Source organism: Ochlerotatus camptorhynchus, unplaced genomic scaffold (assembly GCF_037179485.1).
Source record: "Ochlerotatus camptorhynchus isolate MF236.1 unplaced genomic scaffold, CSIRO-AGI_Acam_v1.1 ptg000292l, whole genome shotgun sequence".
In the NCBI taxonomy this organism is placed as follows: domain Eukaryota; kingdom Metazoa; phylum Arthropoda; class Insecta; order Diptera; family Culicidae; genus Ochlerotatus; species Ochlerotatus camptorhynchus.
In genome coordinates this window covers 734,957-749,414 of record NW_027040781.1, presented here as the reverse complement: position 1 = coordinate 749,414, position 14,458 = coordinate 734,957, and the positions used below count along the sequence as shown (strand labels likewise).

At 41.8% G+C, this 14,458-nt stretch overlaps 2 protein-coding genes and 1 long non-coding RNA gene across 4 annotated transcripts in view; 2 read left to right on the top strand and 1 right to left on the bottom strand.

Moving 5' to 3' along the window:
• The window catches only part of Cad87A (cadherin-87A), a 727,611-nt gene that overhangs the window by 37,696 nt on the left and 675,457 nt on the right, over positions 1–14,458 (top strand). The window lies entirely within an intron of this gene.
• Positions 2,547–3,054, bottom strand: LOC135706860 (uncharacterized). The gene is made up of 2 exons (XR_010518193.1): positions 3,020–3,054; positions 2,547–2,922 (listed from the first exon to the last, which is right to left on the bottom strand). It is a non-coding gene; the product is annotated as an uncharacterized LOC135706860 (long non-coding RNA).
• Positions 5,686–7,328, top strand: LOC135706859 (protein D2-like). Its single transcript, XM_065228533.1, has 3 exons — positions 5,686–5,954; positions 6,030–6,370; positions 6,457–7,328. Exons 1-3 carry the CDS (start codon positions 5,871–5,873, stop codon positions 6,605–6,607), a joined length of 576 nt encoding a protein of 191 aa, XP_065084605.1. The 5' UTR covers positions 5,686–5,870; the 3' UTR covers positions 6,608–7,328.

The window sequence follows — 14,458 nt, the reverse complement described above, 5'->3', positions numbered from 1 at the left end:
CCATACGGCGCTTGCATTTATGCCCGATCCACCAATCCCGAAGGTCACATCCACGTCCAGCTGATTGCATCGAAATCGAAGGTAGCCCCGCTCAAGCGATTATCCATTCCCCGGCTGGAATTGTCGGCAGCGGTTCTCGCTGTTAGATTGCATCAAAAGGTCATCCTGGCCCTGGATATGCCCATTTCGGCCTCACATTTCTGGTCGAATTTCACCGTCGTACTTGAATGGCTACGTTCACCACCGCACACCTGGAATACTTTCGTCGCGAATCGGGTATCTGAAGTCCAAACCACTACTCCGGGATTACGTTGGCATCACGTCGCTGGCAAGCAGAATCCAGCGGATCTCGCCTCGAGGGGGATGAAACCCAACAAACAATTTTAGCTATAGATTAGCTTATACAGCCAAAATTTGCTTTATGCAGCTAATTTTTGCCTGTATAAGCTAAGATGCAGCTAAAATTGTTTGTTGGGAAGTTGATGATTTCCTTGGGAGCAATCTTTGGCATCATGGACCAGTGTGGCTAAAACTTCCCGAAGCGGATTGGCCTGTGGCAATGCAGCGGCAGAAAGCACCGGAGGACATCCTAGAGCGGCGAGAGATGGTGGCGGCGATCCAAAACAAACCCAGCAAGAATCCGATATTTTGCACTTCATCCTCCTACAATCGATTGATTCGAGTGACAGCGTATTGTTTTCGTTTCATCAGAGCCTGTCGTCGTCAAACTTCAAGCGACCCTGCAGAAAAGACAACAATGATCACCGTGGACGAAATGGAACTGGTTCGCATAAAATTAATTAAACTATCCCAAGCAGATGTTTTCGAGGAGGAGATTAGGTACTTGGGGAAGGGAAAAGTGGTTCCGAAGCATTCGCACTTACGCCTTTTGTGCCCCTTCGTCGACCCGGAAGGCATTCCGAGAGCTGGAGGTAGATTACGTCTTTCAGAGCAGCCTTATATAACCAAACATCCCATTCTCCTACCCAGTTCCCATCCATTTACACGGTTAGTTGCCAACCATTATCACCTGAGACTGTTATACGGTGGCGGCCGTGTAACCCTAGCAGCCATCCGGCAAGAATACTGGCCAATTCAAGGACGTAGATTGGTCAATGGTATCGTTAGAAATTGCTTTCGATGCGCTCGTGCTTCACCCGTACCCACCAAGCAACAAACCGGACAGTTGCCCCAAGACAGAATCACTCCTAGCCGTCCGTTTTCAGTCACCGGAGTTGACTATGCCGGCCCAGTATACATCAGGCCAATCCACAAACGAGCTGCACCAACCAAGGCCTACATCAGCGTGTTTGTATGCTTCGTCACCAAAGCCGTGCACCTGGAGCTTGTGAGTGATTTATCCACCCCCGCATTTTTCACTGCACTGCGAAGATTCATCGCTCGCCGTGGTTGCCCTGCACACATCCATTCCGATAACGGAAAAAACATTCAGGGTGCCCAAAATGAACTTCGCGAATTATACCAGCTGATGCAGAAGGAGAAGACGACCGGTGAAATAGCCACCCACTGTGCTAACCAGGGAATCCAGTGGCAAATGGCACCGCCGAAAGCCCCACATTTTGGTGGGTTGTGGGAAGCAGCAGTGAAGATCGCGAAGAAGCACTTACATCGACAGTTCGGCAACGCAATGCTCTCGTTCGAAGATATGTACACCGTGCTGGCACAAATTGAGGCAGCAATGAATTCCCGGCCATTGACTCCACTGACTGATGACCCGAATGATTTGGCTGTGCTCACTCCGGCACACTTCCTTATTGGTACTACAATGACCGCTCTCCCCGAAGTCGACGTTAGCAACATTGACACCAGTCGTTTGGACCACTACCGGCGTCTCCAGCAAAGAGTCCAGCAATTTTGGTATCAGTGGAAGACCGAATACTTGCAGGAGCTGCAGAAGGAAAACCGACACATCACATCGAACACTGCAATCCAGCCCGGAAGATTGGTCGTCGTCGTCGATGAGTTTCTCGCTCCCGTGAAGTGGCCACTAGCAAGAATCGTCAACACCATCCCCGGACCAGATGGGCTCATCCGAGTCGTCGATCTGCAAACCAGCAAGGGAATCATCCGTCGTCCGATTACGAAGATTTGTATGCTGCCATTTGAAGAAGCAACTGAAGAAGCTTAGAATATTTTTGATTGTGTGTTTAGATTTGTGTGCGTTAAGAAATAGTGAAATTCAGAAATTTCAGGTGGCGGCGATGACAGTTCTCAAACTAATTGTTGCCGCACTGCAAATGTTGCATGCAAGTTTTGTAGATAAAATGTTTCCAACACAACGTAGGTTAAATAGACAATGTAAAGGAATAAAAGTGAGTTAGTAAAGTTCCAACAGCCAAGAAATAAAGATCGTTTTTTCCAATTAAATAAAGTTTTGGTGATCTTGAGTGCCTACTCCGCCGATTTTGCCGTTCCGTTTTTTAGTGACTAGTGTCCGTGTGTGATCCCGAAATACCCCGCCGGAAAACCACGATCCTGCCCTAATACTCATATATCTCATATAATAATGAGAATGATTTCAATACCTTTCTGTAATTAAAGTAAAGAGCGTAAATTTTTTTCTCTCCAAGAGAATTGCTCTCTGGACTCCCTAAAAATGGGTGGCATGTTTCTTTTTGCTCGGGTGCTGTCAGTTCAATCGAAGATGGCGTCGAAACAGCAAGCACTCCGCGAGCGTGTTGTACGGTTTTACGAAACGCATGGTCATCGTGGAAAAACAGTTTACGGTAGACCACTTTCGAGACGAAAACGTGCCCGTGAGTACAGTTTACCGGATCCTGGCATCCCTGAGCGTGGAGCGGAAGGCCGGTAGCGGCCGTCCGGCGAAGATAATGACGAAGAAGAAGAAGGTAGCGTTGAAAAAGCTGTTCGACAACAAGGACGGGACGAGTTTGCGTGACGCTGGCCGAAAATATCACTGCTCCCATACCTTGATTCACCGAACCCTCAAGATGGAGGGCATCATCTGTCGGAAGAAGACTCGGTTCCCCGAGTACACGGACGAAGCGATAGCGACCGTGAAATCGCAGTGCCAAGAAGACGCTGGAGTATCTTGAGCAGAAAAAGATACCGTACGTGCCGAAAGAAAGGAACCCGACCAACTTGCCCCAGTGCCGTCCCATTGAGGATTATTTCGGCTCCCTCAGTACCCTAGTGTACAAAAATAATAGGCGGACCAAGGATACGAAGCAGTTGACCACGAGGATCCGGAATTGTATCCGGAAGATGGACGTCAGTGCCGTCCAGCGCTCTTGTGAGAGCATCGCGACTAAGTTCTCTCCAATATTCATTGACGTTTTTTTTTTAAGAATAAACATTATGTTTTTAATAAAAAATACTGAATCCAATGAAAAAAAAAAAATTTTTTGCAAGCCATATGATTGAAAAAATTCTAATTTTTTATTGAACACCCGTTATGCGGTTAAAGCATTTGAGTTAACTTATTTCTTAGTGTTCAAATACTTACATTTGTAAACAGCAGTCAGTGTTAATCTATGAACTAAACCCTACGTGACTGTAAAATCGATCTTTCCTTATGTGGTATTGATGCATTTTCGCGGCTGTCGGAATCAACGCGCCTACGTCTACGGAGCTTACGCAGAAGTGATTCGCAATTCGGTAGAGCTTGTCGAACGCTTTTGAGCTTATTTAGTATAGAATTTGTTCGGTACGGTCGCGAAATCTTGAAATGATTGATACGTTCATTAAATTAACTCATTTGATACAAAGCTCAGTAGTAAATAAGTAGAATATCTAGGGAGGAAACCAAAATTAATCAACTTGCCAACATAGGCTATCACATTTATTTTGGTGGCACTCTTTAAATAATAATATTTCTCTTAATATCTTTCTTTTAATTCTGGAATTTTTAGGGTAGAAATGCAAGTTTAAGTAGGGTTAACTACCCCATTTCCGGCCTATACACCTTTTTAATAGAAACTAAACGATCGATTCAACCTCTGGTGATGAATAGGAAAACGTCAAAAAGAGTGTTGTGAGCAGAAATTTCTACCGTGAGACAGGAAACGGAACACTTTTTTACTTTTCCTGATCAATTGATTTATCAGAGATGCTCCAAAACTTGATCTACAGTTGAAACATTTAATTCTGTAACGTTTTTGCAAAGATCCTGCTGGTGTTCAGGAATATTTTTGTTGAGAAAAATGGAAAATTAGACAAGTGCCTTAGCGGTTATGATCTTCCAGATTTCTTGTGTGTGAGTAGTTAAGGTACAAATCAGTTTAGATCGGTGGGAAATCGTACAATAAGACAATAACCGATGGAAATTGGCAAGATATTGAATTTAAAATGCTTTAATTTGCGTTGTGAAAAATAGTTATTCTGATGTGAACAAACGGTTTGGTTGACGTTTTTTCTCGAACTCACGTGGCGCACTCTACGTTGGTGGTGTATTAAAAAGGCCTATTAAGCACAACCGGCACTTAGTCTTTCTTAATCTAGCGCAGTTTAGCACCAAACGGAATGTTATTATTACTGATGGCTTCCAAATTTATTAACTTTTCCGTACGTGCCGTAAGATTTGATAAAGAAAAACCAATCGTTGAGATATTTTCAAAAGTCTAAAACTGCTTCTTGACGCCAAACTCGGCCTACGGATTCTAAACTCGGCCTAACGCATTGAAACGCCAATGAATTCACTTCAGCCTATCGGATGAAGATAAAAATGGATTCGGTCGGAACGCTTCTTTTGTTTTTGAGAATAATGGGTGCAAACCTTCATATCACGTATTCTAATTGACTTCGTTCGGAAGCTTATTAACTAAAGTATCGTACCAAACGCATAATTGACTTGTTAACTCTGAAACCATGGATTTATTTGAAGTTTTCTGCTCGATAGGCCCAAAATGGGCGATTAGGCCGAAGTAGTTCTCTACCCTACTAACCTAGCAATGTGGCTTGTCAAATTTATGAATTAAAAGCGAGAATGCTGTGAAAATTCGCATCGGGCGTTTTGTCCCGGGTTGCATTTTGAACTGTTTCCCTCTACCTCAAACTAATACCGTTTAGAAATCCATACCAATAATAGCATTAGCATTATCGTAAATCAAACGTCGTCCTCTTTGCTTTGAGTTCGTCATTTTTGTCGGTTAGACCGTTCATTTTTGGTTCGATTTTGGTCTCCGCTTCACCCAGTTCGTAAGCGTGCTTCCAATAATTATTGTTCCATTGTCCGTTCCGCATGGCCAATGAGATCAACCCAAATTTGAGTTTAGTTTACTCATAGATCGCAAAGTTTTTCTCATTTGCCGGCAGATTTTTGAGGTTTTCCACAGGAAAACATGAGGCAAATTTACTCATCGCTGAGTTCCTGCACTTTTTACGATTATCAGTAAACTGAACTCAAATTCGGGTTGATTTCATTAGCCGTGCAGGAGCTTCTTTGTACCTTTTCTTCACAAATTCCACTCCCCATTATCATCTTGTGCAGTAAGATGCACTCACAATTGATTGCCCTTCGCCCGGCTAGCAACATCTTCCCTTTATCAGTGAAGCGTCTCGACGATGACAACGACGACGACGACGACCGGACCGGGGTTTGTTTTGTGTTTTCTTCTATGCCAGGAGCTCTCGAAAACCTTGCACTCCTATTATCAGTAGGCTATTCATTCGTGTATGAAAGCAGTCGTGCGGCTTAAAATCGATGATCCACAAACCAACCATCACATCGGGCCAGGCAGGCGCAGCTGTTGGATTTTGTTTCGCCATCAGTTTCGCCCGTCATCGGCGTCGGCGCAGGGGACTTGCAGTCTAGTGCGGCTTTTCGAGCGAGCAGCACTCTCTTACGTCCAAGTTGGGTTCTTGTCTATTTTTTTTTTAACTCGGTTGAAATGGAGACTCTGATTTCCCATATGTTCGTTGAGCACGACATCGTTCCAGTGTTGATTGAATGTGCACCGTTGGTGTTTGCCAAGGTCAGTGTCAGTGAAATCAGTGTTCAATTGGATTCATTTTTCCGGAGGACGCCGCTGTGTGCCATGTACTTGTAGGTCAGCTACCGTTCGAAGAAGCTCGTCGACGCGGGGAAGGAACTGACTCCGGCCGACGTGCGCGATGAACCGAAGGTCGAATGGTGCGCCGATCCCATCATATACTACACACTGGTCATGATTGATCCGGATTCTCCGAGCAGGACGGAACCCCTGAACCGGGAATTCGCCCACTGGCTGGTGGGTAACATTCCAGGGAAGCACGTGGAGCAGGGTGAAGTCCTCTTCGAGTATCTACCTGCATTCCCTCGGGCCGGAACCGGTTTCCATCGGTACATATTCCTGCTCTACCAGCAGCACTGCCACAACGATTACTCCGAAGCTCCCCGGGCCTCTAGGAAGTAGGTCACTGCTCCACCAGAGCAGCCTGTTTTTACAGCTAGATCCAGTGTGATTATTTGACTCTATTTTTTTTTGCATCAAACAGGAATCGAACACCACGGTTGCGTTTTTCGACGCGTGATTTCGCCCGCCGTTACAGTCTGGGTCAACCGATTGCGGGCAACTTTTTCGTTGCCCAGTTTGACGACTACGTACCGGTCATATTGGCGCAATTCCCTCCGTCCAACGAGTACTGACTTGGCGCCGATAGATGATGATGATGTGTGTGGGTGTGCGTGAACTCAAGAGATAGAGAGCAAGAGAGTGCCGCCTCTCTGTTTTTGTTTACATCGCTGGAGCGCACCCATGGCTTTGGGATTGGAGATTGAACGGCAGATCGATGGAAACATTTCAAAAGGGCGAAATTGCTTTTGTAAACAATGTTTATTTGTCGCAAATATAAGCTCACTCCCAAATACTTATCACACCAGCTGGTAGCGGGAACGTTCCTCTAATCGATGGCATAGTTAATTTGCATGTGCAATCTTTAATACGCGGGAATCGATGGGTGAAGTAATTGTTTATGAAAGCAGTTTCGCCCATTTGAAATGTTGGCCTCGATTTGTCGTTCAATCTCAAATCCCAAAGCCATGCGCACCAGCGATGTAAACAAAAACAGAGACAGCTTCAAGGGGATGATAGGGAAGTGGCAACCTCGTGATTGCGATAATCAGCTGATGAGTCAGTAATTGCTGTCAACTGGTGCCAATAATAATGTTATATCACCAGTGATGAAAGGAAAGCATTTTTGAATCTCTCGATAAGGTAAGGGAGTATGCATTAAGTACGTCACGCGAAATTTAGGGCATATCAACTCCCTTATCACTTATTTTCCCGTTTTTGTATTGCATGTCACACATTCAGTGTGACGTACTAAATGGATGCTTCCCAAGTAGATTGGACACCGAAATATATACATAGATGGGACGATTGAGTTTTTGTGCATTATTCACTTCGAAATTCACACTTTACAGGGTGATTTAGAAAAAACTGTCATCGATTTCACAAATATGCAATTCTCAATGGGTAAATTGTTTTAAAGTGTGTACAAATATCAGCTTGTATTAGTAGTAGGATTTGAAGTAGGATTGGGCGATCTTCAGAGAAAGATCGATCTTGACGGATCGATCTTATATTTGGCTCTAGAATCGATCCACTGATCAAATCGGTACCAAAAAATCGATCTTTGATAGATCGATCTTATGGGTTTTATTTCAATTGACCTTTCTGACGTTTATAACTCGGACACTTGCATAATCCCAAGTGCTTAGTTTGCTATCCTTACTTTTGCTCTAGCCAAAAATGTTGGTTTGTTATTGTTATCCTCTCTTTCGGACTATGTATACGCTTGTTTACGTTGGAACCCCAAGAAATTCTATCAATTATTCTTTTATTTCATTAAATGTTACCGTAACGGAGAGGTAGCAAAAACCTTAAAATTTTGCTGAATCCATAAATATCGGAAACGCAAATAGTGACGCCATTGTAAGGAGCATTGCTGATGTCAATTTACCTCGCAGTCTGGTGTGAGAGTAAATCGTTTTTTCAATGTAAATACAATTACAAAATTTAACACCTATTGCTTTTTGAAGATCGAAAAGATCGAAACAAGAGATCGATTTTTTCGATCTTTTCGTGGACAAAGAATCGATCCGAAAAATCGGAAATCGTGATGAAAAAGATCGATCTTCCAAAGATCGATCCAAGATCGCCCAATCCTAATTTGAAGTTTCAGTCATAAATCTGTAAAAAATCGTGTGTTATCATGAAACATTTATTTTTCGCACTCTTTATAGAGGCACAAAGGAACCATGCTTGGAAAATCCTTTCAAAATCAGAGGCATCGCCAGGGCTCCAAAAGTGCTGGAACTAAAGCGTACTAATTAAGGTAAAGGGAGAGAGATTTGAATTAAAGTATACAAAGTTAAAGGTTTGTATGTAGTATATCAGGAATATACTGATATCAAAAAATCACGCAAGCGTACAATCATTATGCATTTTAAAAAGTGACAGTTCTTCCGGATCACCCTGTATGCATATACGTGGTTTACTAAGTGTCAATTGCCTTGACAACAACAAATGTAAGTACCGAAAAGTGACATCATTCTGCGCGTGCCTAATTCCACGCTTTCATCATCATTTTGCATCAGCTCTTTCCCAAGCAACACACAGGTTCTATAGCAGTTTATATAACTTTTCTATGACCAGTTTTGGCTGTAAAGAAATGTACTCAACATAATGCCATGAATTTGTGTTACTTGGGTTATAACGATATCGCAAGGAACTGTCGTTGCGGAGATTTGTCGTTATAGAGAACTATCATGTCGCTATCTGCCCATAAATGCATGACAGTCCCATATGACTTTTAGGCAAAAATGAGTTATCATCTGGGATTGATCATTAACTCCCTGAACTGTGAACTGTGTTGTTCTGAAAATATCGTGAAAAGTTCAAAAACATGGTTGTCCCAGCCAAAAAATATAATGATAGAAAAAAAAATCATTTTTCTTGGCTTGTTTTTTTTTCAACATTGGACTGCTATGCGTTTATGGAGAGAGTATAAAAATTTTGGAGTACAGTTGATACAGTGCAGATGAATAAAATTTGATTTCGCTCAGTTCCATAATTGTTTATTATGTAATCAAATCAAATAAGAATTTCTTCGATTCACAAAATATTTTTGTTAGTCCAAACAAGTTTCTGCTAACGATTTATGATGCATATATATTTATTTCGTCAACCGACGTACAAATACATAAACAGTTTTTTTCTTAAATATATTTTAAAAAAACTACAAGGGACAGCCCTATGGGGTTGTACGCAATGGTGACGTAGGACTACGTGGTCTTATATAATAAATCTTATTTGATAACTGCAGCAGGAGCTTGTGTTTTGTGTAGGAATAAGAGTTTGAGCGGGGTTCTCTCTGTTTATATTCTTTTGTATGACGTGCTTGACATAGATGGCCCACAGCGACTCACGAAGAGCTACTGATTCCGATTAAAGAGCCTGAATTCATGAAGAGACGACATCTTATCCATTTGACAGGTCTTCTGCTCGATTGGAATAAATTTTTCTATGACTTTTACAGATAATCGATTGTTCCAATTTTGACAAGTCGTCTCTTTATTAATTCAGGCTCTTTAATTCCGATCAACAGCGGTGCGGATTCTTCCTTTTTCTATGGATGCTCATGTGGGATGCAGCTCGCTGCTTACAGGCAGCCTTTCGTTGTGTACTGGCCACGCGCCAAAAGCACTGCTGCTGTTGATGCCAACGATCGGACACCACCACACACGGTGATTGGAACTTAATTCGATCAGCGATTGTGGGCAGCTTTGATAGTTAGCTGCTTGCAGGCAGCCTTTCGTTGTGTAATGGAGAACATCATCACTCACCACGCGGTAATAAATAAACACCGTTTGGTGAGACCGCATGGAATTCAACTTTGAAATCTGTGTTAGGGAAATCGCTTTTCGCAGGCATTCGGTGATAATTTTAATTATCAAGGCAAGAGTTGCACATTCATGCAATTTTCAATAAAGACATTCTGAAAAATGATAAAGTCTTAAATTCAAGAGATGCGTGGAATCGATCGATCTGATCGATTGGTGATAAAATTATTGAAATTGGTCCAGGGACAGCTGAGTTATCAACGTTCAAAATCTTGCTTAATTTTGTTACGTGTTCCATTTTCTGTTTTCACAAAGTGTACCCCCATATAGAAATCACAGACGTAGTCCTACGTCAAAATCTAAAAAGTCATAAGTACAATGGTCTTGCTAGTAGGGTTAGGTTAGGTTTTCTTTATTAAGGAGGTTTTCAGCCTTAGGCTGGTTCGCCTCCGGTTCTTGCTAGTAGGGTTGGTTGGGGTGGCACCATACTCAGCATGTGACGAAGGCTACCACAAATTTCCTGAGGGGTGGAAAAGTTGCTCAAATGTTCATTGAACATTTACAAAGTTCTGTTATGTTTACTTCTTAAAAAAATAATCTTTTACGAAGTTGCATCAACTTCTTTCAAGATCTCTCAATTCCGATGGCCAGCAAACGGGGAAATGACCGGATTTTTTTTTTTGATCAGTTATTGGCAATTTTATGTAGGTTTAAGATCCTATCAAGATATAATGTGCATGTATTTCAGGAATATATTAAAGAAATCGGACTTCGGAAAAGCATGTAAAACTCGGACCGTAATTAAACGTTTTCCGAGATGTTTTTTCCCGGTTCGAAATCATGCATTTTTTTTAAGAACTTCCATAGTATTAATCTATAAATTACTCTGGAATACCTTTTAAATCCTTCTAAAAATTTCTTTTGAATCTTCCTTAATATTTCTTTGAAACTATCCTGATACCTACACTGATAGGCAAAATAAAGTGCCCACCCCATCATTTTTTGAATTTCTCTCATTTATTTGGTTCAAATTAAAGTAAATACACTGTAGTATTTTTTATATCTTATTCTTTATATTCTTTTTAAGTTTCACTTATAGAATACCAGATAAAAAGAAGAGACTGACTCGAAGAAAAAAAAATCAAAATGGGTGTAAAAAAGAACAGTGACAAAAAAAAGTGCCCACTGCATTTTAACTCCAGAAAACATAAAATAAAGTAAAAGAATACCAGCCTAATAGTTAATGTGTCCTCCTTTGGCCTTCAGGACCAGCTGCAGGCGCTTCGGCATGCTCTCCACTAGATTCTTCAGGTGCTGTGGATCTAGTTCTTCCCAGGCGCGCTCCAGGGCTTCAAAATAGTTATTTTTATTGGTAACACCAGTTTTGTCAACCCTGGCATCGAGAATCGCCCACAAATTCTCGATGGGGTTGAGGTCCGGGCTTTGTGGAGGCCATTCCAGTGGTTTAATTCGACATGACCGGAAGAAAGACTTAGTCTTCTTGGCAGTATGCTTCGGATCGTTGTCCTGCTGGAATACGAATTTCTCCTCAAGGCCCGTCTGGATCAGCGAAACTTCCAGATTTTCCCGCAGGATGTCGATGTAGGAATCTGCCGTCATTATCCCGTCGATTTTCACCAGGCTTCCCACTCCACCCCACGAAAAGCACCCCCAGACCATCACATTTCCTCCTCCATGCTTCACCGTGCCTTGTATGTGGCGCTCCTGAAGCTCCTCACCCGATCTACACCACACACGAACCCGTCGCTTCCGGTTGAACAGTTCGAATTTTGATTCGTCCGTCCAGAGAACCGTTTTCCAGAACTCTAGGGGCTTATCAGCATGCTCCTTAGCAAACTTAAGCCGTTTGACTTTGTTTGCCTTGCTGATAAATGGGCGCTTCCGAGCAACTTTGCTGTTCAACCCCTGTGCTACGAGACGGCGACGAACAGTTCGACTGGAAACTGTTAGCTGAAGAGCCTCCTGGATCTCGCGGACAGTTACCTTCGGGTTCTTCTTCACTTCACGCATGATCTTGGTGTCCGTTCTCGCATCCGTTTTGCGCATCCTGCCTCTGCCAGGGCGATCCACCACTGATCCGAACGATTTCATTTTCTGCAGAATTTTCCCGACCGCTGTTTTGCTGATATTGTACTTCCTAGCGACAGACCGGTGCGATTCACCGTTTTGCACATCACGAACAACCAATTTTCGGATACACACGGGAATTGCTTTCGAAATCACTACGTCCTCCATTTTTTTCAACTGATTCAAATGCGATCACGTGTACAAATGCACCAGTTCCACCCGTTTGCTTCAATACATGTCAAACTTTCAAAACAAAAACAATCGAGGGGTTTTCCGATGGAAACTTATCGAAAACATACCGATTTTTGAAGTGGGCACTTTTTTTTGTCACTGTTTTCTTTTTCAATCCAAATTGATTTTCTTTTACTTCAAGTAAAACTTTATATTTTCAGTATTCCATAGGTGTAACTTTAAAAGAATAATAAAGGTAAGACATCGAAACAGACTACGGTGTGTTTATTTGAATTTGAACCAAATAAATGAGAGAAATTTCAAAAATGATGGGGTGGGCACTTTATTTTGCCTATCAGTGTATCAGAAAGTTTGAACATACTGAGAGTTAAGCATATATCACATAGCAACAAAAACCACCGTTGTATAATTGGCAATGCACCCGTGTACTGAAAGGGAATTGTGGGTTCGAGTCCCAACGGCGCCCTTAGATTTTTTCACAAATTTTCTCACACACACGTCTCTTACCGATGATATGTGCTTACCTCTCAATAAGTACAAACTTTCTAATAAACAATTAAATTGACTGCAAAGTCGCTAAACCATCAATCAAAATAACCTGATACATTTGACATTCTTTTTAAAACTTTCATTGAAGTTTACGCAAAACTCTTTCCTTCGGAATTCTGCTCAAATTACCTTGAAATTATCTTCTGATTTATTTTTAAATTTATGTTATGTTCTGCTCATTTTTTAAAAATTAAACTCGGAATACGATTTCATTTGTATATTTCTTGGAATTTCCTTGAAATTCTCTTCTAAACCTTACTCAGGATACCTTTTTAAATATCCTCAGAACACCCTTTAAATTCAAATTATAATTCTATACCTTATACCTTATTACGTTGTTTTTCCTTTTAATTTCACTACTATTGTATTACTTTCACTTTCACTAATTCACTATTCACTTTCACTATCACTTTAAAAAACTACAACAGATACGTATTTTATTTACTACTTGCAGTGTTGGCTAAAATCAAGATCAGAAAATTAAAATCAGCAATTTTTAAAGATCAATTTCACCAAAAATCACAGGCACCAATATCACAAGCCATCATCACCACGAAAATCACACGTGCATCAATATCAGTATCAAATCCACCAGCATCAATATCAACCAAGATCAAAATCATCGCAATTCATAGGATTAGAAGATATGTAAATTCTAGAGTTTGGGGCATTCCGAAATTCAAGTCTACATTCCGGATGAAATTAAAATGGTGGATTTAAACCCAAGATGGCGGCCCCCGGACAGGAATATACATCTAAACCCATGCAATATGGTTATCTACAGAATGGGCCCGATGAGGGGAAGCGGATGTCAATTTTCCACTTCCACATATCGAGCCCATTCCGCAGATACCCATAGATGCATATTTCCTGTCCGGGGGCCGCCATATTGGGTTTTGGGTCGCCATCTTGGATTCCAAAACAGAGGGGGATGTCGGTTTTTGACGTAGGACTACGTCTTTGATTTGTATATGGGGGTACACTTTGTGAAAACCGAAAATGGAACATGTAACAAATTAAGAAAGATTTTGAACGTTAATAACTCAGCTGCCCCTGGTCCAATTTCAATAACTTTATCACCAATCGATCCTTAATATGGCTACGCATTGATAAAAATGCTTCCGAATGTTGATTTTCAACAAGAAACTATTGAAAAACTGGTAAATGTTCAGCATTGTCCAAAAGCGTCGAATTAACTAAAAAATCCACCAATTACCTACATGCATATGCTGCTTCCCCAGCACAGTCGTCAGAGAGTAGTAAGTAGACGAAACAAGTCGAAGTGGCATTCGCCTCCGATCCTCGGGCGCGTGCGAATAGGGAGGATGGAATTGCGTAATATTTTACACACTCATCGCCATGTTCAGAACCAAACGCAAATTCTTCGAGATAACCACCATCCGTCGTCTGGCTCGCCGTGGCGGTGTCTGACGTATCTCCGGTTTGATTTACGAGGTGTGCTGAAGGTGTTTCTGAAAAATGAGATCTGTGATGCTGTCACCTACACTAAACACGCCAAGCATAAGCGGCCATGGATGTCATCTACGTTTTGAAGTGACAGAGACGCACTCTGTTTGGTTTCAGAGGTTAAATTATCACCAACATTGGAAACAAAACGGCTCTTTTCAGGGCCACCAAGCTTATTACAGTAAAGAGTAGGAATAGAGTTCATCTGCCTGTTTGTCCATATTCAGAACCACCAACCACACAAAATGCTCATGTAATCAAACTGGAAGCAGGGATACAAATTGTTTTGATCAACCTTGATCAACTTTGAATCGCCACGGCCGGATATTTTCGATGGAAGAAGCAACAATCTAGCAT